Source organism: Camelus ferus, chromosome 8 (genome assembly GCF_009834535.1).
Source record: "Camelus ferus isolate YT-003-E chromosome 8, BCGSAC_Cfer_1.0, whole genome shotgun sequence".
Classification (NCBI taxonomy): Eukaryota; Metazoa; Chordata; class Mammalia; order Artiodactyla; family Camelidae; genus Camelus; species Camelus ferus.
Window position 1 is genome coordinate 44,653,939 of NC_045703.1, and position 27,844 is coordinate 44,681,782.

The following is a 27,844-nucleotide window of genomic DNA, read 5'->3' on the forward strand; positions in this document are numbered from 1 at the left end:
CCCATGAGTGGACCATAGAAAGTAGCATGCCCACACTCACATTTAGAGAAATCTATATAGCATCAGGGTAGAAGGTTACTTGCAAGGCTGTTGCAGAAATATTGGTTAGAGGTGACAGAAGTTTGGATCTAGTCAGTGATCATTCACGAACATTTAGCATTTAGGGGGCAGGCTAAGTTATAGAACTTTCATACTGGTATGGCCTGGTGAACTCATCTGTTTAGGGGATAGGAAAGAGAAGGCTTAAGGAGGACTGCCAAGTTTTACTTTACAGCAGAGTAGGCGATGGTGTCATTTACTGTTAGAGGGATTATAGGAGGAGATGCAAGTTCAAAAAGGAAATGTAATAAATTCAGGGTTTTTGTCAGCTTTTTGCGAGACGTTAGTGATAGACAGTTCACTTACTTAAAGTGACGAATTTTGATCAATGATTAGAGTTGTATAACCACCACTTGTGCTCCACTGCACTCTACTTACCCCCTACCCTACAAAACAGTGTCAAGAAACTACTCTTTTTCAATCACTGTAGTTTTGCTATTTCTACAAGTTCATATACACATTTGCCATTTCTGCAGTTCATATCCATATTTTCTCCCAGTATATGGCTTACTTTGTACTTCTCCTACAATACCTTTATCTAATTTTATAAAGCCTAGTTTATTATCTTCTTCCATGGTTTGTGCTTTTTATGAATACAATTATACTCCATGTTGTTGTTTAGAGGGTTTTTTATTTGTCGGTTTTTGGGGATTATTTTTAGTCTGGCTTCCTCTAGTTAGTATAATCCATTTGTAGTTCATCTGTACTGTTGCATATATCAGTAGTTTGTTCTTTTTAAGTGTTTAATAATTTTCCATTGTGTGATATACTATGACTTGCTAATTCATTTACCATTTGATGGACATTTGCATCACTTCCAGTTTGGACCTATTATGAATAATTTTGCTGGAACTATTAATGTAGAAATTAAAAGTATATATGTAGATATGTTTTTGTTTCACTTCCCAAGAACACTGCATCCTTTCCAATACTCAGGATTCTAAGTCTTTATAATTTTAAGCATTCAGTTAGGTTTGTATTCATATATTTGCATTTCTTTAATGTCCGATGACATTGAAAACAATTTTATTTATTTATCATTCAGATATCTTTTTGGGTGAAGTGTCTATTCAAATCCATTGCCCATTTTTATTTTGGGTTGTTTGTTTTCTTAGTAATAAGTTGTAAGAATTCTTTATATATCCTGGATAATAGTTCTTTAATAAATCTAGTTCTGCAACTGTTTCCTTCCAGTGTATGGCTTACTTTTTACTTCCCCTACAATATCTTTATCTAATTTTTATAATGACTGGTTTATTATCTTTTTCTTCCATGGTTCATGCTTTTTATGTTCTGAGAACTGTATGTTTACTTAAGTTAAGGTCTAAAGATATTTCCCCTGTGTTTTCTTCAAGAGGCTTCACAGTTTTATGTCTAAATTTTAGGTCCATGTTCTATTTTCAATATTAATTTTTGTATATAGTGTGAAGTAATGTTCAAAATTCACTTTTTTCTGGATATCCAATGTATCCAACACCAGTTGTTGAAAAGGTTATCTTTCTCCCCCATTGAGATGCTTTGAGCCCTTTGCCAAGATAAACTGGCCATGTGTGTGCCCACACATTTCTAGACTCTAGTCTGTTGCACTGATTTATGCCTATCCTTGTCTTGAACACGAGCTTTCTAGAAAGCTGTGAAATTAGGTGCTGTAAGCTTTCCAACCTTGCTCTTCATTTCCAGTAGCATTTGACTACATTAAATTCATTGCATTTTCAATTGCAAATTTAAATCATTATATGAATTGACAACTTAGCTTCTCAATTTCTTTATCAAAAAGCCTGCTAAGATCTGATTGGGATTGCATTAAATCTGTAGGCCAATTTGGAGGAAAACTAGCATTTTAAGAACATCAGATCTTCCAATGTATGAACATGGCATAACTTTCCATTTAGTTAAGTTTTTATAATTTTTCTCAGTGATGTTTTATAGTTTTTGGTATGCAAGACTTGCGTATGCTTTGTTAAAGTTATCATTAAGTATTTCATATTTTTTATGCAAATGCTACTATTTGTTCCATTTCCGTTTCCAGCTGTTTGTTGCTAGAATAGAAAGAACAATTATTTTTATACAGGAACCTTCCACACTGCAGTTTTGCTAAGCGTATTAGTTCTAGGATTTTCTATGTAGACCATAGTGTCATCTGCAAATTGAGTTCTACTTCCTCCTCTCCAATCCATATAATTTTTATTTCATTTTCTTGACCTATGCAGTCAGCTGTTAACTAGAAGAGGTTGGAGCAAACCTCTTTGCCTCATTCCTTATGTTAAGTAGAAAGCATTGTCTTTAATTAAAACATAAGTAAGATTGATATTAGCTATATTTTATTTATAGTTGCTCTTTATCAGCTTGGGGATGTTTCTCATGTTCCTAGGTTGCTGAGAAGTTTTATTGGGAATGTGTGCTCAACTTTGTCAAGTGCATTTTCTGCATCTATTGAGATGATCATATGATTTTTCTTTTTAAGCTATTAACATGGTGAATCATATTTATTGATTTTCAAATGTTGATCCAACTTTGTAATCCTCAGATAAATCTTGCTTGATCACAGGGAATTATTCTTTTTAAATTATTTTGGATTATGCTTGCTAGAATTTTGTTAATGGTTTTTGGATCTATGTTTATAAGGAACACTGGTTTATATTTTTGGTAGTATTATTTTCCAGTTTTTGTATTGGGGTATTGCTAGCCTCATGAAAGAGATTAGGAAGTATTCCCACCTCATAATTTCTGAAAGAGTTTGCATAATCAATGAAATAGAAAACAAAAATACTCCAGAAAAGTCAGTGAAGCCCAAAACTGGTTCTTCAGAATGATTAATGAAGTTGATAATACTCTAAGATTAATCAAGAAAAAAAGAGAGATGAAACAAATAAAATCACATAAAAGGGACATATGTATAGATCCTATAGACATTAAAAGAATATTATAGGAATAAACTGAACAATTTAATAAACTTGGTAATGTATATTAAATGAACTGAATGGAGGAATGTTTTTAAAAGGTTTAACTTTCCTTCCTTTTGCTTACTTTGAAGTTAATTTGCTCTTGTGTTCCATGTTCCTTAAGGTAAAAACTTAGATAATTGACTTGAGATCTATCTTTTTCACTGCTATGAGCACTTAATATTATAAATTTCCTTCCAGGCACTATTTTTATTGCTTCCCACACATTTTGGTATGTTGTGATTCAATTTTCATTGTTTAAAATATTCTTATTTATTTTATTTTGATCCATTGATTGTTTAGAAGTATATTGTTTAATTTCCAAATATTTAAGAGTTTTCGAGATATCTTTCTGTTACTGTTGCCTAGTTTCATTCCGTATTGGTCTGAGAACATAATTTGTATTATATTAGTCCTTGTGAATATATAGAGCTTGGTTTTATGTCTCAGAATTGTGTCCATTTTCATTTATTAACATGTAGCCTTGAAAATAAAGTATATTCTGGCATTGGATAAAATCTTCTATAGAAGTCAATTATCCTTCATGATTTTTATGTCTGCATATTCTCTTAATAACTGAGGGTGCTGAGCTATACTTGTGATCTGTTTCTTCTTTCAGTTCTCCCAGGGTTTAACTCATGTATTTTGGAGCAGTGATATTAGGTGTCTACTCATGTAGGATTATTCTTTTGGAAAAGTTGCCTTTATCATTACAAAATGTACCTGTTTATCCAGGGTAATAGTCCTTGTTCTGAAGTGCACTCTTTTCTGATATTCATATAGCTATTCTATCTTTTTTCCCAGTTGGTAGTTTTATAGAATATATTTTTTAAAGTTTTTTTTGGCAGGGGCAATAATTAGGGTTATTTATTTATTTAGCAATTTAGCATAAGAACCTTACAAGAGTAAACCTCTAATTTTCTTTTTTGTCTTTATGTTATTGTCATATATTTTACTTCTGTGTGCTATATATACAGCAGTATAATCATAAGATTTTGATTAAATTGTCAATTTTTTTTTTCTAAGGGGGAAAAATTATTTTCTGTTTTTCTATAGAAGTATCAATTCTAGTGCACTTGACTGCTTTGGTACAGCCACACTTCTATTTCATAACATTTTTCCTCATCCATTAACTGCAACTGTAATAATTTAACTACTTTCCTAAATATTGTTGTTATTTCTGATATTTCAGGTCTGCTTACAATGATTCTTTTGATTTTTATTATAAAGATCTCTATTTTCATTTCATTTTTCAAAGATACTGTTTCTGGATATATAATCCTAAATCCTGTTTTTCAGCAATTTAATAATGCTGTCTTTTTGTGATTTTCTTATATTTATTTCTCATGTCTTAGTTGGACGTGTTGGATTTGTGGGGTTTCAGTTTTCATCAAAGTTGGAAATTTTTCATCCCTTATATCTTTGAATATTTTTTGTTCTTCAACCACATTGTCTTCTTCTGGAACCCATTATGTGTGTGTTGGACCACTTTATTTTTCCACAGCTCACTGAAATTTTGTTTATTCGTTCATTCTTCTATTTTCTATACTCTTCATTTGTATAATTTCTGTTGTTAGCTGTTCAAATTCTTGTTTTCTTTTTCTTGTGATATCAAATCTGTTAATTCAGTTGCTAGTATTTTTTCATTTCAAATATTATCTTTTTCATCTTTAAAATTTCCTTTTGGATCTTTTTATATCTTTCATTTCTCTCCTCCTTATATCCACCATTTTTCATTTATCCTTGAGAAAATTTGTTTATAACATTCATAAATACTGGTTTTTGTAAAGAAGTTTTCTGCTAATTCCATCATTTGTTTTATTTCAACATTATGCCTATTGTGATTGATTATTTTCCTAGTTAGGAATTATATTTTCTTGCTTCTTTGCATGCCTGCTGATTTTTATTTAGATGCCAGATATTGTACATTTTTATTGTTGCATCTTAGATTTTGTTCTATTCCTTTACAGAGTTTTAAACTTTATCCTGACAATCAGGTTACTCACTGATCATTTGAGGCTTGCTTTTAAGTTTTATTAGGGAAGGTCCAGAGCAGCCTTTAATCCCGGAATCATTTAGCCTTACTACTAAGAGGTCAAGTACTTTGAGAACACTATCCAGTGCATTACTATTTATTCACTCTGGCTGTTGGGAATATGAATTATTAAGCTTTCTATGAGCCCTAGGAGTTTTTCACCCTGTGGCTTTCCAATGCTTTTTCCCCAATTGTAGAATTTCAATCCATGTATGCACATATCAGTACTCAGCCAAAGACTCAAGGGAACCCTCTGCATATCTCTAGAATTCTCTCTCTGTGTGACTTCTTCCTTTTTGGACACATATGTTATTTGCCCTCCATAAATTCTAACTGTCTCAGCTTCTCCAGACTCTACTCTGTTTCTCAACTCAGCTATAGTATTGGACTTTATATGAGTTTTCCCTCTCTGGGTTGCAGCCTAGACACAGCCTTTGTGTTCAAGCTCATTTGTTTTCCTTCTCTCAAAAGTCACAGTCCTTTGCTTCCTGTTATCCAATGTCTGAAAACAGTTGTCTCTTGATTTTATTTGTTTGCGTGTTTTACTTTTGGTCTTGTAGTTTAACAGATTAAAAGAGAGGAGATAAACCATGTAAGTGCTATAAAAACTAAGAGACTGTTTAAAAAGAAGGAATATTCTTTAGTGCCTAGTGCAACGTAGAGGTCAGGTAGTATTAGGGCTGAACTTTGTAAATGTAAGAGCATAAATGCAGGCATTTTTGATGTTAGTGAGAGCCATTCCAACTGATCACGTTAGATTGAGAAATATTGAAACATGATGACCAAGTGTGACCTGTTTGACTCCATCATAGTGCTTTGTAGAGATGTAAACTATTTTTTTCCACTGAGTTAGTTCACAAGTAAGCTATAACTATTCTTACATATATGATAAAATATTTGAATACACTGGTCTAGAACACACTGATTTAGAAAAGAGTATTGGTGATTGTTCAAGGAAGTTCAAATACATTACTTCAATTAGACATGTGATTAAATAAACACTAGGCAGAACACCCATTTTTTTAATGTCAACAGCACTATTAAATTTTTGAAGGTCGGTAGAACTACATTTTGGAAACAAAAATATCTCGGTAGTTTCAGATTTTTGATGAGTATGAACAATGCTGTAAGTTTCTTTGACTGACATTTTTACACTTCCAACCTCAAATTCAAGCAACTGCCCTATCCCTTGGACTTATGAATTAGTCATATAGAAACTTGTGAGGGCTCCATGCTACCTACAGAATCCTATGATGTGGACAAACTCTAATGAAACTCCTGAAATTGAAGCTGATGACTAATGTTCAGGATGTAAATCAGGATGGAATGTAGACCAAGTTTTTTTTTAAGTATTTATATGTTTGGTATCATTACATTTACTAATCTTTGAATAAATATTATGTTGACTAAAGTTGACTGAAATTTTTTTATTACTTTGAACCACTGTTAAAAATCTAAATTTCTCAATAGCCAGACACTTCATATTATGAACAATTAGAAAAAAAGAATCACAGAGCCCTCACAAATATTTATGAGCATTTATCTACCATTTAAAAAACTTGAATGACTTTAATCTAGATGAACAGTGATTTGAGATTTATAGCTTTCCTTTCTCTGTGTCATGGATAATTTCTCTGTGCTGAGGTGTGAGCACACACGTCATTTGAGCTTTTATTGAAGTAGAATACAAAACCTGCCATCTTTCACTAGCAGGGGAACACTGCATAAATCCTCCATTGCTAAACAAACATTACATCTAATTATGATTTAAGTCTGATGTTGGCTATCTTGCTATCTAAACATATGGTTAATGGTATCATTTATTCTCCACTATATCTTCCTGAATAAGCTTCCTGATTTGGAGGGATCCCAATGTCTATTTGTATTGTTGACTGGTCTTTAAGAATTAATGCTTCAGTTTTATATAATAAATTGAGTAGCAGACATTTCGTATTTTAGTTAAAGTCTAAAGACAGCTATTTTAGTTAATAAAGTCTAGGACATTTATTTTAGTTAAATATCTCATAGAACAGTTTTTAAATTTATTACATGATGAAAGGTTCCATAACATATCATAATTTTCTATTTCTGATTATGACCAACTTTGTTTAAGTGAGTCAAGGAAAAATTATATAAGTGAATAAGTCAATCTTCCTTATTTTGAATTCTCTTTCTACATCTGATGTTCTATGAGGACAAGTTAGTTGGGGAGATGGCAATGGTTTGTTCTGTGCTTTGGAAACCGTGGCCATGTTTGTAGTAGAATAAACAATCACATTTTAGATCTTTGGGGTTAAAATAATTTTTAGTAGCATCTCCTATGGCAGGCCTTTTTACTGGGTTGCAATGAAGACATAGAAAATATTTCATCATAAAGACACCAAAAATAAGGCCAGGTGATATTTTAATATCAGAATCTGGAAAACTACTTCACCAAACATTTGGACAGGAAAGAGGTAATAGATGAGAAACTGGTGATTGTACATCATATCCTAGAAACAATTGTCCCATAAGTAAACTTCTGTTGGCAGGAGCAGAAGCAGGAATATCCCTACTAGTGGTGGATGTAAGAATTAAGCTGAGCAATGAAAATGTGAGAAATGCGAAATGAGATCCAACCATACTTGGAGTCTGGCAAGCTGCTATGCCTATGAGCTGTAGATCTGAGAAGGGTAATAGGACAGCACCCAGAAGAGTCAGTTCATAGATTTGTGTGGTGACAAACTCAGACACACAGAGAGGTGGTACCCACTTGATTTAAACAGGGAAAGTAGAATATAAAGAATTGTTAACTGGTAAAATGCTTTTAGTTACTAAAATGGATAAAAGAGGGATATTAAAACCCTACCACTTCTAGGGTGATGGAGAGTGGACAATAAAGGAACCAAGGACTAGGAGAGGGTATCCCCCCACATCCTACTGCTCCGCACTCCCAGCAAGGCTTAAGTTCAGACACATTTGAACAGAGTGTGGCTACCACTGGAACACACCACCTGCTGGTAGTAAAATAAAAACAATAATAAAAACTTGCCCGAGGTTGTGGGCAAGTGCGGGTCTATAAAAGCTGCCCACCATTGTTGGAGGATATGGGCATACTGGACCTACTTAGAAGCAGCCATGGCCAGAGCTTGTGTGGAGACCTAAGCTGCTCAGAGGAGACAGTGGCCTGAGGGCATAGCTGGAATTCTTTCTGGGCTTCTGGGCTCCTGTGCTAAACAATTAAATAATAATGATGGTGATGGTAATGAAGAGCCAGAATCTAGTACCAAAGTGTCTTCCCATCACTATGGCCTTATTTGGGTCTCTCCAGGACACTCTGTTGACTAAGCCGAACATTCTTCTGCTTGGACAGAGGAACGTCCATAGGATCTAACTATGATATCACAAAGCAGGGCAAGGAGGAGTGAGTTTAGAGCTCAGAGACAGTAGAGTGATCACTGGCACAGCTGATCTCTGAAAATGATTTATTTAAAGATCTTAAAAAACATTTTAGAAATCCACTCAAGTTTTAATTAGATTGCAAGGAGCCATGAGCTCTGTAAATCAGAAGCAGCAAGCCTTAAGGATCAGACGACGAAAAGACGTGGATGAGCAGCAAGTGAAGACTGCTGCTGAGATGAAATAAAGAAATTATTGAAAAGAAGCTAAAAATGCAATAGTGTAATTAAAATAAGCACTGGTGGTATATACATACAACAGAATTTTCATTTTGTCAAATAGGAGGGATAAAATGGAGAACAAACTTGAGAGACAAATAGGGAAATGACTACAGAAGACATTAGTATATTATAGATTTGGCAGACAGACAAAAGTGGTGTACTTTAAGAATTATATGTGATCCTGAAGAAGAAAATTGAAAAATTAGAACAGAAGATCAAAAACAAAATCAAAGAAATAGCATTGAATTAAAAAGCAATTTTGTTCTCAAACTGAAAGAACTCTCCATATCTCAGTAAACTAATAAAAGGACTCAAACTTTTAAAAATTCTAGCAAAATTTTAAATTACATAAAGAGAAAATTCTATGTCTAGCTAGGAAAAAGAAAAAAGATTAGCAGCAAAGCAGTTCAAATCGTGCTTGTCTATAAAACTAAATTCTCAAAAACAACATGCTAGATGTCACTTCTCTTCTAAACTCTCTCTGGTTTCCCCACATCTGATTGGGTGCTTTTTATGTTCTCATAGCATTGTGCAGTTCCCTTATTATATCATGCTTATTCCATTGAGTTATATTTACATGATTACTTCTCTTCTTCATTATAAATGCTGTAAAGATGAAATGATAAGGTAAAATGACTTACTCTAAAGTTCAATCTTTGAAACAAGAAGTGTTTAAAGAAAACCTATACATAACTCGTCCTTGCTGCAAAGACAGAGAAAACACAGTTTCTTTCCTATTCAATAGCTTTATGCTTTCTGGACACATATATTTTAGTAAATGCAGGAAGCAATTTTAACATTATGTTCACTGATGTTTCCCAAGTGACTAACCCAGAACAGTACAGAGTATATAACAGACACAGGATTAATATGTGTTTAATGGAAGCATGGAAACATTAGAGTTAAAATTTAAAGAGACTTCCCATGAAATGGTGTTAAATCATTGCTGTTTTTATCTCTTCCATAGGCTTGTAACTGCAGCTTGGTAGGATCTTTGGATTTCCAGTGCAATATAAACACGGGCCAATGCAACTGTCATCCAAAATTCTCTGGTGCAAAATGTACAGAGTGCATTCGAGGTCACTGGAACTACCCTCACTGTAATCCCTGTGACTGCTTCCTGCCAGGGACTGATGACTCAACCTGTGATTTAGAAACTAAAAAGTGCTCCTGTGTCGATCAGACTGGGCAGTGTACTTGTAAGGTATGTACTGCCAAAATTCAGTAAGGAAAAACCTCACTCAATTCTATTTCCATTGCTGAGTCTTAACTTCATTCAGTTATTTATTCTTGTGTCGTTAAGCCAAACAGACAGACGAATATTCATTGCAAGACACAGAGTTTTTATCTGGCATACAGATCAGCACTGCTTTTTAAGAATATATTTTCATCCAAAACCCAACTATTTTTCTAGCTGGTGTAAATGATTTATTTTCAATAGTGAAGTTCAATTTGCCTATACATATTCACTTTGCTTCAACAAGAATAATTAGGGAGGGAAAAAAAAGACAGTTCTCTTAAGTATCATCAGAGAAAATCACTGCTAAATAATAAGCCATATTAAAAAAAAATTTCTCCTCAAATTAATCCACAATTGCTGTACACTGAAAAATATATTTACTGCTGTGGAAGTTTAGTAAAATTTCATCATGTATAAACACCGACATTAGAAACAGTGACTATATGCAAATTTCAGCCCTCATTAATATTGTTAAATGATGTAGAAAAACAGCCAATTAAAAAGGATAAGAAGGATTTTTTACCCCTTAGATATTTCTGAAAAATCAATCCCAGGGAAAAATGCAGTGAAGACTGTCTCAGAGATATCTTTTCAAGAAAAAGTCTATGCAAAGAGGGACAGAGGAAACAAGAAGATGAAATCTGAGGAGTGATTGTTAAATAGTCTTGAGAATTTAGGAAAACAGCAGCTTCTGCCATTAAAAGTCCTGGACAAAACAAAGTACAATGCTTCATTATTGCGTATTATAATTATGATTATAAGTCATATTTAATACATGCTATATGAGTGTATGCACAGTATTCATTAATAATTTTATAAATCTATATTTTGATATCCTGCCTGTATTTTTTACAACTTTGCATCACACCACTGTCTAAGAATCAGTGTTTTTATTCTACTTTTGAAATTCTCATGATTCTCATACTCCTCACAGTGCAATAGTAGGAAACAGGCTGCTTAAACTTAAAAAACAATATACAATATCCTTAGTCATAAAGCATTTTTATTCCTTCTTGAGTTTATTTCTCTCATAACTTCACCATATGGACTCTGAGGAACTCTCATCCTTCTTCAGGTGAATGTGGAAGGTGTCCACTGCGACAGGTGCAGGCCTGGCACATTCGGACGTGATGCCAAGAACCCACTTGGCTGCAGCAGCTGCTATTGCTTCGGTGCTACTACTCAGTGCTCTGAAGCAAAAGGACTGATTCGCACGTGGGTGAGTAAGGAACTGGTGAGCCATGTAATGGTATAATGTGAGCTCCTGCTGGCGTCTTTTAGCCAGGCACTGAGGGGCAGGAGGCAACGGCAAAACATTTAAGTAACCTTTTCCCCTGTACACATTTAGAACTGCTGAAGGAGCCATGTGCCATTAGACAGTGGGGGTAAATACCTTTTATATTCTTCCTTAAAAATAGTTCACTTATTGTGGGTAAGGAAATAGACACCAAGTGAAAAAGGAAAACGTTATGAGGGAAACATCGTGTTTTGGGGGATGGGAAGAAGCTACTTTCCAAAGCGCGAGGGTGCCCGTGTTTGAAGGTAGAGATGTGCTCACGCAGTAATGAAAACCAGAACTTGTGCACTTATTCCAACCAGCCTTAGAGAATCGCTGCTTTTTAGGGTGGAAATATGTTCTTTTTTACCTTAATTTTCCTGTAACTCTTTCTACTTTTAAACTCCACTTTTTGATAGTGTGACAGACCAGTTTCACAGATGTTGTGGATTTCACTACGCAAACATGTCAGAATGGTTTCTCCCCTCTGACCTGCTCATTGTGCATGAGTTCTGGTCCTTGTGAGAACACTTCGTCAGAAGGGAATGGGGCTGCAGGTAGATGTGCAGTCTACAGCTCAGTTGTAAAGGAGGCTACCTGCTGTGTTTTGATCCCTTGCAGGTGACTCTGAAGCCTGAGCAGACTATCCTGCTCCTGGTGGATGAGGCATTGCAACACACAACTACCAAAGGCATCATGTTTCAACCTCCAGAGATTGTTGCACACATGGATCTAGTAAGACAAGATCTTCATTTGGAACCTTTTTATTGGAAACTTCCAGAACAATTTGAAGGAAGAAAGGTAAGGACAACTTTGAAGTCGCATGAGAACAAGATAAAATATGTTTTTAGAATAATGCTATTTGCAGACTTATCTAATGCATTATTCTCCATTTTATTTTGTCAGTTGATGGCCTATGGTGGCAAGCTCAAGTATGCAATCTATTTTGAGGCTCGGGAAGAGACAGGTTTCTCTACATATAATCCTCAAGTTATCATTCGAGGTGGGACTCCTTCTCATGCGAGAATTATCATCAGGCATATGGCTGCTCCTCTAATCGGCCAACTGACAAGGCATGAAATTGAAATGACAGAGGTAAGGTTGTTAGTTGTTGGGTGCCGGGATGCCAGTGGTTCTGCATTCAGTTTTGTCAAGGTGGTTTCCTTTCTTGTTAACAGAAAGAATGGAAATATTATGGTGATGATCCTCGAATCAGTAGAACTGTGACCCGTGAAGACTTCTTGGGTGTACTATATGATATCCATTATATTCTTATCAAGGCTACCTATGGAAATATCATGAGACAAAGCAGGTAAACTTTAGTAAAAAACATCCAAGTATAAAAGGGAGAAAATTGATCGTGCCAAAGATCAAGGGATGATTGTTTAATCTGAGAGAGAAATAAGCATATTTATATACCATGGAGGAGGGATTAGAATTAGTAGTAAGATACACATAAAAAATGATAGAATAAAGAGAAAATAAACAACGGAGAAGCCGGGATACTTCAACACCGTGAGTACACGTGGTCATGTCCCTCAAGTGTAAGGGACAACTTATCCAATGAGATCAAATGAGGCATTGCACCAATGTAGCTAAGTTTCATAGATTGGAGGCAGCAACTTGTTGACTTCATACACAGAGTCTCAATTTCTCTGGCATATCAGTTTCTCTGTTATATCCTGTAAGAATATGAAATCAATGAATTAAAAATTGTCTTATATCATAAAATAGATCAGTGCAGGAAAACATAATTATGAACCCTCTCACTGGCAAACCAATGAATATAAAAATACCATATTTCAAATGTTTACATTATGCCAAACATGCAGCAGAAAATCTTTTCTTTGTTGCAGAAGATCCATATTGCTCTTCTGATTCTACCAAAAGTAGGGACCAAATCAAGGACCGAAATTCACTTTCAAGTCTGTATTACTTTGATTTCTTTTCTGTATTTCTCATTTCTAACAGGAGATTATTTTTATGCAAATAATAAAAAGCATGTCCCAAAATATATTGTCAGGTATATTGTTAATTATTTTAGAATATCAGCTATAACTCAGGTGGCAGAAGTCAAAGCAGGTTTGCATGTCATAGAAGACAGCAGGTACCTCTGTGAATGTGCAAATATATTATTTTGCAAGGTGTTCTGTGTTTCAGTAAAAAAGTTTGGTAGTACACAGAACATTTTGTTAGAGGATCGGATAGAAACAATCTTGTCATGCATTTTTCATTATATTTTCTTTGCCTCTCCCACGCAGATTCCACCTTCCTGTGAGGTTGCTTTTTTCCCCATAAGTCTCTTTCTCTTATCACCTTTCACATACCTCACTAAATAATATCCTTTGGCTTAGGAGTTTATTTTTTGAAACATTAAATAAAGACAACTTTTTCTAGGTTCAGTTAAAACTAGAGTGAGCATCAAGCAACAATAAAAACAAAGCCACGGATTGGCACTTGATTTTGTAAGACAGTGAAATTATGAGAAAGGTCAAAAAGATGCTCATTTTCCCCCCGAAGTAGTTAAGTCATAACCCTACTAAGATGCATCTTTATTCAGTTACAAATTTAAAGTCTCAGAAGAAGAGATGTTAAGAATTATACATATGATTTGAGATTTGGACTTTGTACATATTGTCAATGCTGAAATTAATTTTTTCTTTGCTTTTGTCTTCTCTTACACTTATTTGAAGAACGTAACAACTTTGTTTTTCAGTATTCACTTAAATAGAAGCCTGAGTTTGGCTAAATCCCTGATTCAGGCAAAACAGTTCCTCTCTGATTCCCTGAGGAAAAATGATGTATTGCAGAAATATCTGTTGCTGACACCATTTAGATTTCTCTTGGCTTTTAAATCCTCACTAGTCTGCTGTGTGCATGCATGTACAGTAGATGGGAAGGTGACTGTAAAATACCACAAGATGCCAGCAGAGATGACTTGTCAACAAATACCAAGTTACTTTCTTACTTCCTCAGAAAATCTAGTCTTCCTTATAGGAGGGGAGAGGTGTGTTTACAGATGACAACTACCATGCGTCCTACAGGGAGGACAGTGTGAAATCTGAATTTTAACTGAACACGTGTTTCATAAAGGTTGGCTGGTCGTCAAACTGCAGATTACATTGTGAGTGGAGTCAGAATATGCATTCATAATTCAGTGTCAATAAAACCTACCTATGCTTGTTATAAAGTTTATGACTCAAGCTCCTTAAGCGATTGGAGGTGGCTTTTATTGAAGCAAAACTATTCATTGTCTCATTTAAAAGTTTATTTGCAGAACATTTCATGTTACCAGTTAGTCATGAAATAGTCTGAGTTTATGGACTGTGTATATTTTAAATGTATAATTTCAAATTAATGAAAAGGGTATCACCATGTTCACTATGAATATTTTTTTTCAATTATAAAGGCCTTTCTACCAGTAGGAAAGGTGAGTTAAGTTACTTGAAGAATTTATTCAATAAAGTTAACAAAACACTAATTTGAAAGGTTCTCTATCCTCAGAAAGACATCAGTATTATTAGATTATTCTCAATTGTTGTTTCCTAGATGGTTTTCTAAAGTTCTTGAAAGGATATTCAGAGATTCAAGAGCAAGAAATTGGGGCCGTTGCAAATTAAAAGCAATTTCACTGGTAACTCCAGGAGATACTCTAACAGGGAATCACCCTGGGTTATCTGTTTGAAAGACTGTAAATGTCTAATTAATTGGCTATGCCTACCTGAAGCCACTCACATTTTTAAAAGTGGAGGAAAAAAATCTTTATAATAACTTCTCAACAGGACGTCAGATATCTAATTTCCTAAATGCTTTATGATTTATGTGAAATATTTACAAATGTGTAATCTCACCCTTTGAGGAGGCAAAGATTCAGGAATAAGATGGGGCACAGAGGCTCCTGGAATTCAGCAGCTTCAAAACAACAGAACAAACTGAGGTTATTGACAAAACCCTGAGAAGACTCTTCTTGTAGGACTGAGTGTTTCCTAGGTGAGCTTAAATTACTGGTCCATCTAAGCATCTGCTCATTGTTTCCAGGATTTCTGAAATCTCAATGGAGGTAGCTGAACAAGGACGCATAACAGCAGTGACGCCTCCAGCTCACTTGATAGAAAGATGTGATTGCCCCCCGGGCTATTCTGGCTTGTCCTGTGAGGTAAGCTGGCTCTAACTAACCTGGTTAAGCTCAACTCACTTAACCAGCCAGATGGGAATCCTCCCAGAACTACCTTTGCTGCAATCAGTTTTACTTTGATGCATACCCTCAACCTATTTTATGTGATCTTCCATTCATTGTGTGAGACACCGTAAGGAGATGTTGAAGTAGGAATCAGAACTGAAGGGAAATATTTAATAAAAATTAAAAAATTTGTAAAAATATAAAACAGGAAATTAGAGTTTTCCTAAGGCCCATTTATTGTATCTGATCTGTTTTCTTGGCACCTTTCCTGAACAGTTAGAGACATTTCAAATGCAGTGATTATGAGATAGGATTATATCGGGTTTTGAAAGACTGTTTTTATACAGAACATGACAGAAGTTAAGCACCAAATAAGAGACTGTTCCCATCAACATAAGCTTCTCAGAAGGACATATATTCCTCCGAAGTGCCACTATCGCTAAGTCATTATATTTTTGAAACTATAGGGATTTTTGATTGTTTGTTTTTTACTTTCTGGGATAGTCTTTTGACTATCTTCAGAATTGGTCAATTTTCTAGATTTTTATTTTGTAGAAGCAATTTAACTTTTACAAATAATATCTTAGTGAAGAGATTACGGGGATAAAGACCTATCTTTTATAATAAGGTACCTGAGGTTTTCTCCACAACCCATTGCCTCTAATCCATTATACATCTTATTTATAATTCATCTTGATTCTAAAGTGTAATTACTCAGGCATAAAATCTAATCATCAAAGCAAGAACTAAGGACAGTTTTGAAATAATACATCCCATTCTAGTAGCATATGTGTATTCATGACCCAAAGCAATTCCTTTACAATGTTTTCACCAAATTTAATGTGTTCTAGAGACATCTGCATTTACAAGCTACTCATTTTGTGTTTCTATCCAGAAATGTGGTTGCAAATAAACAAAATTAAGTGTTGGTTACCGCTGTAAATATAGCCAATTGTGAAGACACTTAGCTTTTGCCTATTACCTATAGTGTTGTTTACATTGTAGCCCTATTTATTGAAAATGTGAGTTCAAGAAATGCCTTATTATAATTTATGATTTCAAGTAGAGACTAGGTTATCTTTAGAAGTCAAATAAAGGACACAGTTTCCTTACCACATTTGTTGGTGTGGGAGCCACTGAGTTTACCATCCTTTACCTACACTCCTTCTCACCACATCTCAGTTAACATTTGTTGCCTAAACTGACCTAAACTCAAGTTAGATTGTATGTAGAAATGGGAACTACTCAACACTGAGTATGTGGTTCTCTGCAGTAAGAGCATAGAGATCACCTGTGAGTCTCTGATTTCTAGACCTAGAGATCATTGTGAATTTTGCTCATTTCAGCTGCTTTCCCCTTTTACTCTTTTTAAGGGGGCTTCTAGCTCACAGTTGAATGGCTAGTGTGTAGTGGATCACCACTCACAAGCTGTCACTTGGCCATCAAAAGTAATTTTTTAATAGGGACCTACTGTATAGCACAGGGAACTGTATTCAATATTTTTTAATAACCTATAATGGAAAAGAATACACACACACACACACACACACACACACATACACACACACACACACATATGTATGTATATATGGCTGAGTCACTTTGTTTTACACCTGGAACTAACACAGCATTGTAAATCAATTATTCAATGTTTTAAATTCTCAATTTATACCTATTATCAACTCAAACTGAAAAGACAAAATAGTGAGAACAGACTTTTTTCCTTACACATGCCCATTTCTAGGAATACTCTTTACTGCTTCTGTTGCACATGAAGATCCAAAGACTCTTTCCATGTACATTAAAATATTAAGAGACATGCATGGGTAAGTAGTATCCGTTGTGATTTTGTTTCCCAGTGCAGTGTAGAACAATCACTGTTGCTTTTGTTTTTAGTGTATTCTCAGTAACTATACTTTTTAAATTATGTAGAATAAAGGCACCTATGTTGGTTTATTGTATGTCAAGCACCACACATACATCATCTCATTTAATCCGCAACAACCTTATTAGAAAAAAACACAAAATTGGCCACTTATTGAGCACTTACTGTATCCTGCACAATGCCAAGTACATTCTTTAATACACTTACACCAACATCATTAAGTGTATATGATTCCCATTTTGTGAATGGGAAATGGAAACTCAGGCAGGTTAGGAAACCTGCCCATTATCACACAGTTCGGAAACAGCCAAACTGCAGCTGGAACCTGGCTAAGTCTGTTTCAAAACACCTAGATACACTTTCACTCAACAAGTAAGTTATAAAATATCCTTATGTTGCAGATGAGGAAACTTCAGCCCACAGTATTTAAAACCTGTACAAATCATAGGTTAGTACGTGGTGGAACAGGAATTAAACCTAGGATTGCCTGATTACAAAACCCACGTAAAGATACAAGATCGTGCTTTTACTGGCAACAACACAAGTATCTATTTTTATTGTTAAACTCTGAGGAGGGTAGAGGGGATATTGTGTAACTCCGCACCTGGAACATGTTGGCTCTTTACTTTCTTTGTCTCCCATCCCCTTCTCTCCACCCTCCCACATTTTTGTGCAATTTAATTCTAACGTTTTGTTGGGATACCATGTTATGAAAATAAATTAAAGATAGAAGGAAAGCAGAAGAAAATTGAGCTATGAATAATTTCAGCACAAGTGAGGAGAGCTTGGAAAAGTTTGAGTTAGAAAGAAAGGGATAAGATTAGGACAGAGTTAATTTACTTGCTTTTCTGTAATTCTTCATTTTGTTCCAGAAATGACTTTAGGCAGGACTTTAAAAAGTAGCTATCATCTTTCCTCTTTTGTTCCTGACTCAAGCATTATCATTCTCATGAATTTTGTCCCAGACGACTGAAAAGGAAAACATCTGATTTTCAAAAACATCCTCAAAAAATTAAAAAATGGAAAGAATAAATACCAAAAGAATTCAGGAAAGGAGGGGATTAAAGAGGAATAAATGCATCTCATTCCTTTACAAAATGCATTTTAAGTTTGTAACTCCTATGTTACGGAATAGTCTCTTTTTATTTGCTCTTAGAAATCTATAAAGACACAAAATTAATCTAGAATGTTAGAACTGTAGAAACTTCAGAAATCAGCTGAATTGATACATCTGCTCATTTGTGGGATGAGGAAACCACATCTCAAAGATACCGATCGATTTGCCTGTATCCCCAGGCAAAATTAACTTGTGAAATCAAGGCTTCTGTCTTCATTTGTGTCGTAGTACCAGAGTCTGTGTGCCCTTCAAAGACACACATTCCTAGCATAGAATGAAGAGCATGCCAGAGATTCTTAATCCTGGCTGCTTGTTAGACCCTCCTGGGAGTTTTAAAACAAACCCTGGCCCTATACTCCACCACTTCTGCTAGAATCTTTGCGGGGTGGAGTCAAGTAACAATATTTAAAACTCTCAGATGATGCTAGGTACAGCCCGGGTTGAGAATCACTGAGATGCCCTAGAAGCTTCCACACAGAGCTTGACTTGAAGCCCAGGCTTGTACTCTCGCTAGGGGTGCGTTTCTACTTTGTCCCGCTATCCTTCCAGATAAGAGCCCTAGTAATGGGAGAAATTGGGTGTATTACAGTAAACGTCTGCAGTGCTCCTTCAGATTTCAGTCCATATCATGGAGTTTCGTATGATTCCTCAATGAAAAGTACTGTTTCTTAACGTTGTTCTTCCTCTAAGACTTGTTGTAAATGTTTGTTTGATATAAAAAGGCAGAGGTAGGAACTCTCAATTTGTGTGATTTTTACAACAGATACACACACACACACACACACACACACACACACACACACACACAAGTAAATAAAACAGTAAAAGAACAATAATTATATAGGTATCCAAGGATAAAATCTATGTAAAGAAAATCCAGTTTTATTCTATAGTCAGCATGCTCAAGATGGAACAACTCACACTATGTAACATTTTAAAATACACCTTGGATTGTTTCTTCTGTTATGCTTAAATGAATTCCTCAGCCATAATTTTCAGACCTTATTTGGTAACGATGACAAAATGAAGCTGGTTTTAAATAATATGAATAAACTTATTACATGATTAGGTCCAGCATAAGACAAATACGAATCAAAATATTTTGAATACTATTCCCGGTATTATAAGCTTGTTCAAAGCCAGGACATTATTAAACCTCATTAGAATTTCTTACAGACTGAGATAAAAGCAGAGAGACTCTTAAGTGCTTAATTGAAGAACTCTCACATTATCCAAGTCAAAACAAACAAGGAGAATGCTGACTATTGATCGTTTTCTCTTTCTAAGGAACCTCTTTACATACTCCACTCTGGATGACCTAGTCCAGAACCCGAAGGATGCAAAGGCATTAAGAAGTTCTTAATCCAGTATTTTTTCCCTACTTTTTTTTTTCCAATCACTTTTCTCATCAGTGGGACCAAGATACCATGTGAAAAAAATTCTACATAGCTAATGTCCCTTTATAATCTTCAGTGGACTCTGAAAAACTAACTCTAACCTCTTACTCATAAATCAAACAATGGCTGATAAAGGCAGCAACTTTGCATACTAAGGTTTGAGCCCAGAACACAAAATTGTTCTCCTTCTTTCTTTAGAGCTGTGGGCTCTCTTCCAAAAAGCCAGAGATGTTTCTTGACACATTTACATAATAAACCCGAATGAAGATGGAGTCTTGATTTTGCATATGTCAGCTTTGCTAGCAGTTTCCTGTTTGCGCTCAGATTTTTATTGCAAAATGAGAAACTGGATCAAGGAAAGATACATTTTATTGGTGGCCTAATATTCCCAAGACATGTAGAGGTTTTATTACTTTGAATTTCTTACTTTTATAGTCTTTAAATTATACTGATAAAAATAACGCAACCAAGACACATTTTTATTTATTTAATTTTTTGCTGTGTCTCATTGGACATTTGCTAGTTACTCACCAAGCACAGCAGAAGCAGATTTTAGGTTGTCAAGGACATTGGAACTCTCACATTAGTCCATATGACAGTTTTTTTTTTAAAAACGAACTTTCTCAAGAAAAAGAAGACTAAAGTTTGTTCAGCCTGAGTGGTATTTGCAAATGACAGCTTTCCTTTGCTTAAATCTGATGACACAGGTGCCTGTGTACTCCACAAACCAGGCAGAAATACACATTAGGAATCAAAAGTGACACTAGTGTTGCCTTTAACGCTGATGGGGGTTGGGTGGAGGGTGGGAAGAAATCCTTCTTTTTAATTACTGAAGAACCCAAGTGTTGCTAAAGAGAGATTTCTAACTTGGCTGTCCTAACTGGTTTCCTTTTCTTTCAGGCATGCATGCCAGGATTTTATCGACTGCATTCTGGGCCGGGAGGCCGTACCCCTGGACCAACCCTAGGCACCTGTGTTCCATGTCAATGTCATGGACACAGCAGCCTCTGTGACCCTGAAACCTCTGTATGCCAGGTATTCATCTAAGCCTTTCTAGAACAAAGGCCACGTGCTCATTTCTCTTTACATATATTCATATGCTGAGTGCAGAGGCCAGCTAAACTGCAGGGAACTTAATTTGTGTGTGTGTGTGTGTGTGTGTGTGTGTGTGTGTGTGTGTGTGTCTGTGTGTGAAATAAAACGTGGGAAAAAAGACATTTACTATATTATACATTTTTAGAAGTAATTTAAAAATTATAACTTGAAAAACCACTACTCATGTCAAGAAATAGCATATTCACAAAAATAAGCTCAAAATGATTTAAAGACAAACATAAGACAAGACACCATAAATCTCCTAGAAGAGAACATAGGCAAAACATTCTCTGACGTAAATTGTAGCAGTGCTTTTGTAGGTCAGTTTCCCGAGGCAATAGAAGTAAGAGCAAAAGTAAACAAATGGGACCTAATCAAATTTATAAGCTCCTGCACAGCAAAGGAAACTGTAAACAAAATGAGAAGACAATCTATGGATGGGAGAAAATATTTGCAAATGATGCAACTGATAAGGGCTTAATTTCTAGAATATACAAATAGCTCATTCAATTCAATAACAAAACTAAACAAATAACCCAATCAAAAAATAGGCAGAAGACATAAATAGACATTTCTCCAAAGAAGACATACAGATGATCAATACTGCTAATTATCAGAGAAATGCAAATCAAAACTACAGTGAGGTATCACCTCACACCAGTCAGAATGGCCATCATTCAAAAGTCTACAAACGATAAATGCTGGAAAGGGTGTGGAGAAAAGGGAACCCTGCTACACTGTTGGTGGGAATGTAGTTTGGTGCAGCCAGTATGGAAAACAGTATGAAGATTCCTTAAAAAACTAAAGATAGACATACCATATGATTCAGCAATCCCACTCCTGGGCATCTATCTGGAGAAAACTCTAATTCAAAAAGACACATGCACCGGTGTTCATAGCAGCATTATGTACAATAGCCAAGACGTGGAAGCATCCTAAATGTCCATCAACAGATGACTAAATAAAGAAGTGGTGTGTATACACACACACACACACACACACACACACACACACACACACACACATATAAATACAGTGGGATTTTACTCAGCCATAAAAAAGGAATAAAATAATACTATTTGCAGCAACATAGATGGCCCTAGAGAACATCAAACTAAGTGAAGTAAATCAGACAGAGAAAGACAAATATCATATGATATCACATATATGGAATTTAAAAAATAATACAAATGAACTTACAAAACAAAAACAGACTCACAGACATAGGATACAAACTTATGGTTACCAAAGGGGAAAGGAGGGGGAGGGGTAAATTAGGAATTTGGGTTTAACAGATACAAACTACTATATATACATAATAGATAAACAACAAGATCCTACTGTATAATACAGGGAAATATATTCAATAGCTTGTGATAACTTATAATGAAAGAGAATATGAGAAAGAATATATATATATGTATATGAATCACTATAATGTACACCATAATCTAATACAGCATTGTAAATTAGCTATACTTCAATTTAAAAAAAAAGCGAACAGTAGAAAAATGTATCAAAAAGAAAAGAAAAGAAATAGTATGTTAATATGAGGGGCATCTTAGACAACACCAGAGGACACAACTTAAAAATCACAAGTCTTTTTTCTGATTATAAGAAATTTGGAAATTATAGAAAAGCAGTAAGGAGAAACTAAAAGTCACCCAAAATTCAAAATAAGATAAACATTTAATATTCTAGCTATTTCTCACCAATTTAATGCACGTATTTGTAAGATTTATATAATACCATAAGTGTAGTTCTATGTTCTGCTTTTTAAATATACCTATCGTGAGCATATTATGTTGCTAGATAGTCTCTAAAATCTTTACAGTCTTTGATTGGATATCCCATAATTTAACCATTTCCTTAGAATTTCGACTGCTCTTTTTTTTTTCCAATGTTCCTATGTTTTTTATGTTCCTTACTCTATCACTGCTGAAACAATCAGGACTATGGATAAATTCAGATTTCCTGTGTCACTACTTAGGGTCCCCTAGACTCTAGTTCCCACATACCTCTGGATGTCTCCTTTGCTGAACTCATCTCCCGCCTCTCTCATCTTCTGAAACCCTTCCATGGATCCTTGTGGAACTCATGATCAGATATCAGCAAAATCCCCTACATAATCTCCCTCTTCCCTTAATGCTTTCTTCTTTTGCTCAAACTGAAACCTAGTTTTCCAACAGACTGCTCCTCCTGTAGCACTCTCAGTGGTACCATTGTTTTCTCTCACTCTCCATTCCCCTGAGCCTGAAGGCAGGGCAGTGTCCCTGCTTCTCCTTGCCACTTTCATACCATCCTTCTTTTCTCCTCCATAACAACACCCAGATTTGAATCTCATGTCCCCACACATCTGCCCTCTATACCTGCTTATTGAAGCCATCTACCAAACCACAGGTCCCCCTCTCATTCCTTGAAGAGTTTTCCTCTGTATCATTGCCATTTTTTCTAGCACTACTCCTATCATAATTCCTGGTGATTCTGATGCCTATAAAATAAAATGCTCCATACCCTTCACTTCAGTGTCTGTCCTGACTCCATGATCTCATCCTACAACTTGTCACTCCCAGGAGCTGCATTGCCTCTGCAGTGTCAAGGTCAACTGTCCTCTCCTTTGACTGCGGTTTCTTTTCTGTCCAATTCACTTCTTCATAATACTCCAGTGTCACCATTTTTAGTCCCATTATCAATGCTCACAATTTTTCCTTGTTCCTTATCTCCGTCATGCCCTCACTTTCTTAACCAGCTAATATTCATGATCCTTTACTGTCATTGCTTTGTAACATTCATTCTCTTGCCACTCCTTTACTTCTGCTTACTCAGTGAATTCCATCTCTGGTTAAATCCTCTTCTGCCAACACCTGCACCTTCTAAGCTGAATGTGGCTGTTGAAAAGCAGACAACTATTGCTGACTAGTCTCACTATCTATTTCTTATCACTCACTTCAGATGGGACCTTTGTGCTTTTCTTCAACCATGCCACTTTTCTCCAGTCCATTTCCCTCCTTACTCTCAGTTGATCCTTTGTCTTATTTCCCTGAGAAATTAGAAACAATCAGAAGAGAACAGACCCAGGCACACCCACCTTTCTGCATCTATGCCCAATTACCTGATTCTTCCATTAATTTGGATGAATTGTTCTTATTTCTAGAAAAGACCAAGCTGGCCACTTATGCTGTAGATTCCAGTCCTCCTTCCCACTCAGGGACATTAGTCTGCCCATGCCCATCCGCCCCTCCCTCTGAATCTCACTTTTTGACTCTTCTTCTGTCTTAAAAAACAAAACAAACAAACAAACAAATAAATAATGAAACCAAACTCTCTTGACTCCACTTCCCCTCTTGATCTTTACCACTTCATTCATCTCCTTTCATGTGGAGAAGGGTTTCTACTCTGAACCCATTTCTCTCCCACCATTCTCCCTTGAGCTACTAAAATCAGGCTTTACCTCCATCAGTACATACACCAACTGCTAGTGTTCAGCGCTCAGTCTTCATTTTACTCAGTCTGTCAGCAGCATTTGCTACTCTGAATCACCCATTGCTCTCAAAGCTTTCTGTTCAGTTTGCTTTTCTGGACATGATGTTCTGGGAATTTCAAACTTGAGGGCTGCTCTGTCTTAGTCTTCTTTGCTGTATTCTCATTACCTGAAATCAATACTAAGATTCAGTCCTTGGAGCAGTTTGCTTTTCTCACTACACTCATTCTCATGGTGATCTCACCCAGGCCGTGACTTTCAGTATCTGTGCTGGGATCCCACAGTATTACCTGTGATTTCTATTTTAGATCCAACTCTTTAATCTTTTCAGATTATTTAGTAATGTGGGGAGATCAGTTTTCCTCAAATATACTACTTTAAAGAAACATTTATTTCTTAATATATCCTTTTCTCCTTGACACATCATGGTATCTGAATATATACACGTTTGTCTTATTTATATTCAGATATGGCTAAAGGATCATCTGTTCCTTTATACTTACATTTTAGCTCTTATCACAATGCTCTGATTACATTTATTTTATAGTAAATTGTAATATCTGGTAAAGCAAGACCTTTTACTACTTACTCTTCTTTTTCTAATTTTCATACTGTGATGTACTTATATGGTCTTCTAAATGACATTTTGATTCACTATTTCAATCTCTTTCCTAAAAAAGATTGCTGAAATTGTTATTGGAATTGCATCAAGCCTATTTGTAAAGAATTGCTGTTTTTACACTATTCAGTTTTCCTCCCTCAACCCAGGAACATGATACTCTTCTCTGTTCAGACATTTTATATCTCACACTAAACTGTTTTTAATATGATCCATATAAGCTTATATTAAAGTTGTTCCTTGTATCTTATATTTTCTTTTCCATGGTGAACATTATATTTTTTTGTTTCAGTATATTTACTAACTGATCATTACTGGTAAATGTTGACAAAATAGATTTTTTTTACATGTATTTGACATGCAACCACTTTTATGTTAGTTCTATAAGTTTTCTTAGTTGATTCTTTCAGTTATTTTTATATTTTGAATAATTTTATTTACAAATAATCATAATTGTGTTTTCCTTGCCAGAACTATATCTACTTTAATTTTGTATTTTTGCATTGATTAAGTCTCCCAAAAAATGTTAAGTAGGAGGTAGGTTAGCTTCCTGTCTTATTCCTGATTTTAATATGAGTGCTTTTCACCACAAAATATGCTGGTGGTTAATTTAAAGTAAGTTTTCTTTATCATGTTAAGAAAACTTCTTTTTATTCCTGAATTCTTAAAATATCTTCTTTCAATCAAGGATATTGAAATTTATCATATGCTTATTTGTGAGGAGTGGGGTGGAGGAGAAGATACATTTGAGATAAAATCATATGTACTTTTTTTACCTTAAATAGAATGATGAATGATATCGACTAGATGAATAACTGACTAATATTAACCATCCCTGAATTCCTGAAATAATCATTATTTGGTTTCAGTGTAGTATTTTTTCACCAATCTGCTAGCTTTTAAAAGTCAGTAAGTAATTTCAGGAAAGGGGGTTGAATTATACATTCTTAAGTGGGAAATAAATGCATTTTTCTTTCTTATGCAGTCTTCACTGGAATTTTTAATGGTTTTGTCACTTCATATGATTAATATAGAAGCATTAATAAAAGATACCATTTAGTTTCAGTTTTATTTAGAATAAAAATTATCTTTGTACTGTCCTCTTGACCAGTTGGCTATCATAACTATTTTTGTGCTGTAAGAATCTTTAATACAGGTCTATTTTCTGAAGTATCCCTAGATGAACTAAAAAATAAATACATAGGTGCATCAAACATGCACAGCTAGTATAAATTGTTGTGCTCTGAATTTTTATATTTCCCTTCAGGGAACTTACAACTTTTGAATTTAGGCAACTTTGTTCATCTTTGAAACAGCCCCATGAGGCAAATAGGAAATAGCTATTATGTACTGAGGCAACTGAAGCATGCTAATATTTCCTTACTATGTGTAGTGTGCTTCCCAGTTTAATATCATGTCCACTACACAGTGCAATGCCCTCTACTTTGGTATAGTGGTTATAAGCATGCAGGCTGCCTTGACTCAAATCCTGACTTCATCCCTTGTGGGCTGTGTAAGCCTAGTCAATTTATCTAACTTCAATGAGGTCTTAATTTCCTCATTTATAAAATGAAGATAATAATAGTTCCTACTCATGGAGTTTTTCTATGGATTCAATGAAATACTAGGTAAAAGGGTTAGAACATTACTTAGCACATGATAAATTTATAGTAGAAATGACAGCTGTGATGACTGATGATGATAAAGATGATAATTGCCATATGTGTCATCCACCATTTATAGTCTAAGAACCAATCAGATGAAAACTAATCAAAATTAATGTAAAAACCATTGTTATCTCCAGTGCTATGCTAGATTTTCTCAACTTTTTTTTTCTTCTTTATTGCTTCCTTAAAGAATATGGGGAGAGAAGAAACAAAACTATAGAAAACTACACAGGCTAAGCATTTTAACTGTTATATAAACCCACATCACTTTGTAACTATTCCCTTCATAATTCCTAATGACACTTACAAGAGAGCTGTTGCTTCTTTGTAGGTGTTAATAAATCCTACATTGTAGGCATGTTATTACCAATCGCTCAGTGACCATTGCCCCTTAAGGAAGATTTTCCTCAAAATGAAAGAGTGAAACCTACATGATACTGAACCTCAAACCCAAAGGGGGCGAGGAGGCAGGTGAGTTAATACTAATTAGTACACACACACACACATAGATTAGATAGATAGATAGATAGATAATCTTCAGAGTTTACATAACACACACATCTATATCTATATCTATATCTGTTTATTCACATATATATTCTCATTTAATTATCTCTACAACTCCATAATCAGTATTATTTCTCCTATATTTCACATGGGAATATTGAATTCTCAGCTAAGGCAAATAACTTTCTTTAAGACCAAATAGTTTGTGAAAATGTTATTTTCACTCTATTACAATTCTTATTTTAAAATAAGGATTTTTAAAAACTCCATCATTAATCTGTCTTGTTGTCTATAACACCATCAGTATCTATGGTGATGCAATTAGTCCTGTTATCAGTAAATAGACTCATAACTGGAATCTACCATATTTAATGTTTTCTGTAAACCTTATCTTATTTAATCTATTTAATACCTTACCAAAGTTGGACCCATTAGCATTTCATTACAGCTCTGAAAATTAACCCTAAAAAAAGTAAGACGTCTACAGAGCCTTGGCTAAAAAGTGTTAGAATCAGATTTCAAATCCACTGTAAAATGCTACCTGCAGACTGTGACAGAGAGTAAACACACTTTAAGCTGATTAAATGAGTTTGATTTTGAAGGTCCAGGTGAATTATACCCTAGAGTACTGATAGAATATGCAGT

General features: G+C 35.0%; 1 protein-coding gene across 2 annotated transcripts in view; it reads left to right on the forward strand.

Annotated features, from left to right (window-relative positions):
• LAMA2 (laminin subunit alpha 2) overlaps positions 1-27,844 on the forward strand; it is a 516,055-nt gene that overhangs the window by 325,975 nt on the left and 162,236 nt on the right. For both annotated transcript variants that reach the window (XM_032484891.1, XM_032484892.1), the window contains exons 23-29: positions 9,703-9,939; positions 11,051-11,194; positions 11,873-12,052; positions 12,158-12,346; positions 12,430-12,563; positions 15,290-15,407; positions 20,731-20,865. In XM_032484891.1, coding sequence (XP_032340782.1) covers positions 9,703-9,939; positions 11,051-11,194; positions 11,873-12,052; positions 12,158-12,346; positions 12,430-12,563; positions 15,290-15,407; positions 20,731-20,865 — 1,137 coding nt within the window. The remainder of the gene's footprint in view (positions 1-9,702; positions 9,940-11,050; positions 11,195-11,872; positions 12,053-12,157; positions 12,347-12,429; positions 12,564-15,289; positions 15,408-20,730; positions 20,866-27,844) is intronic.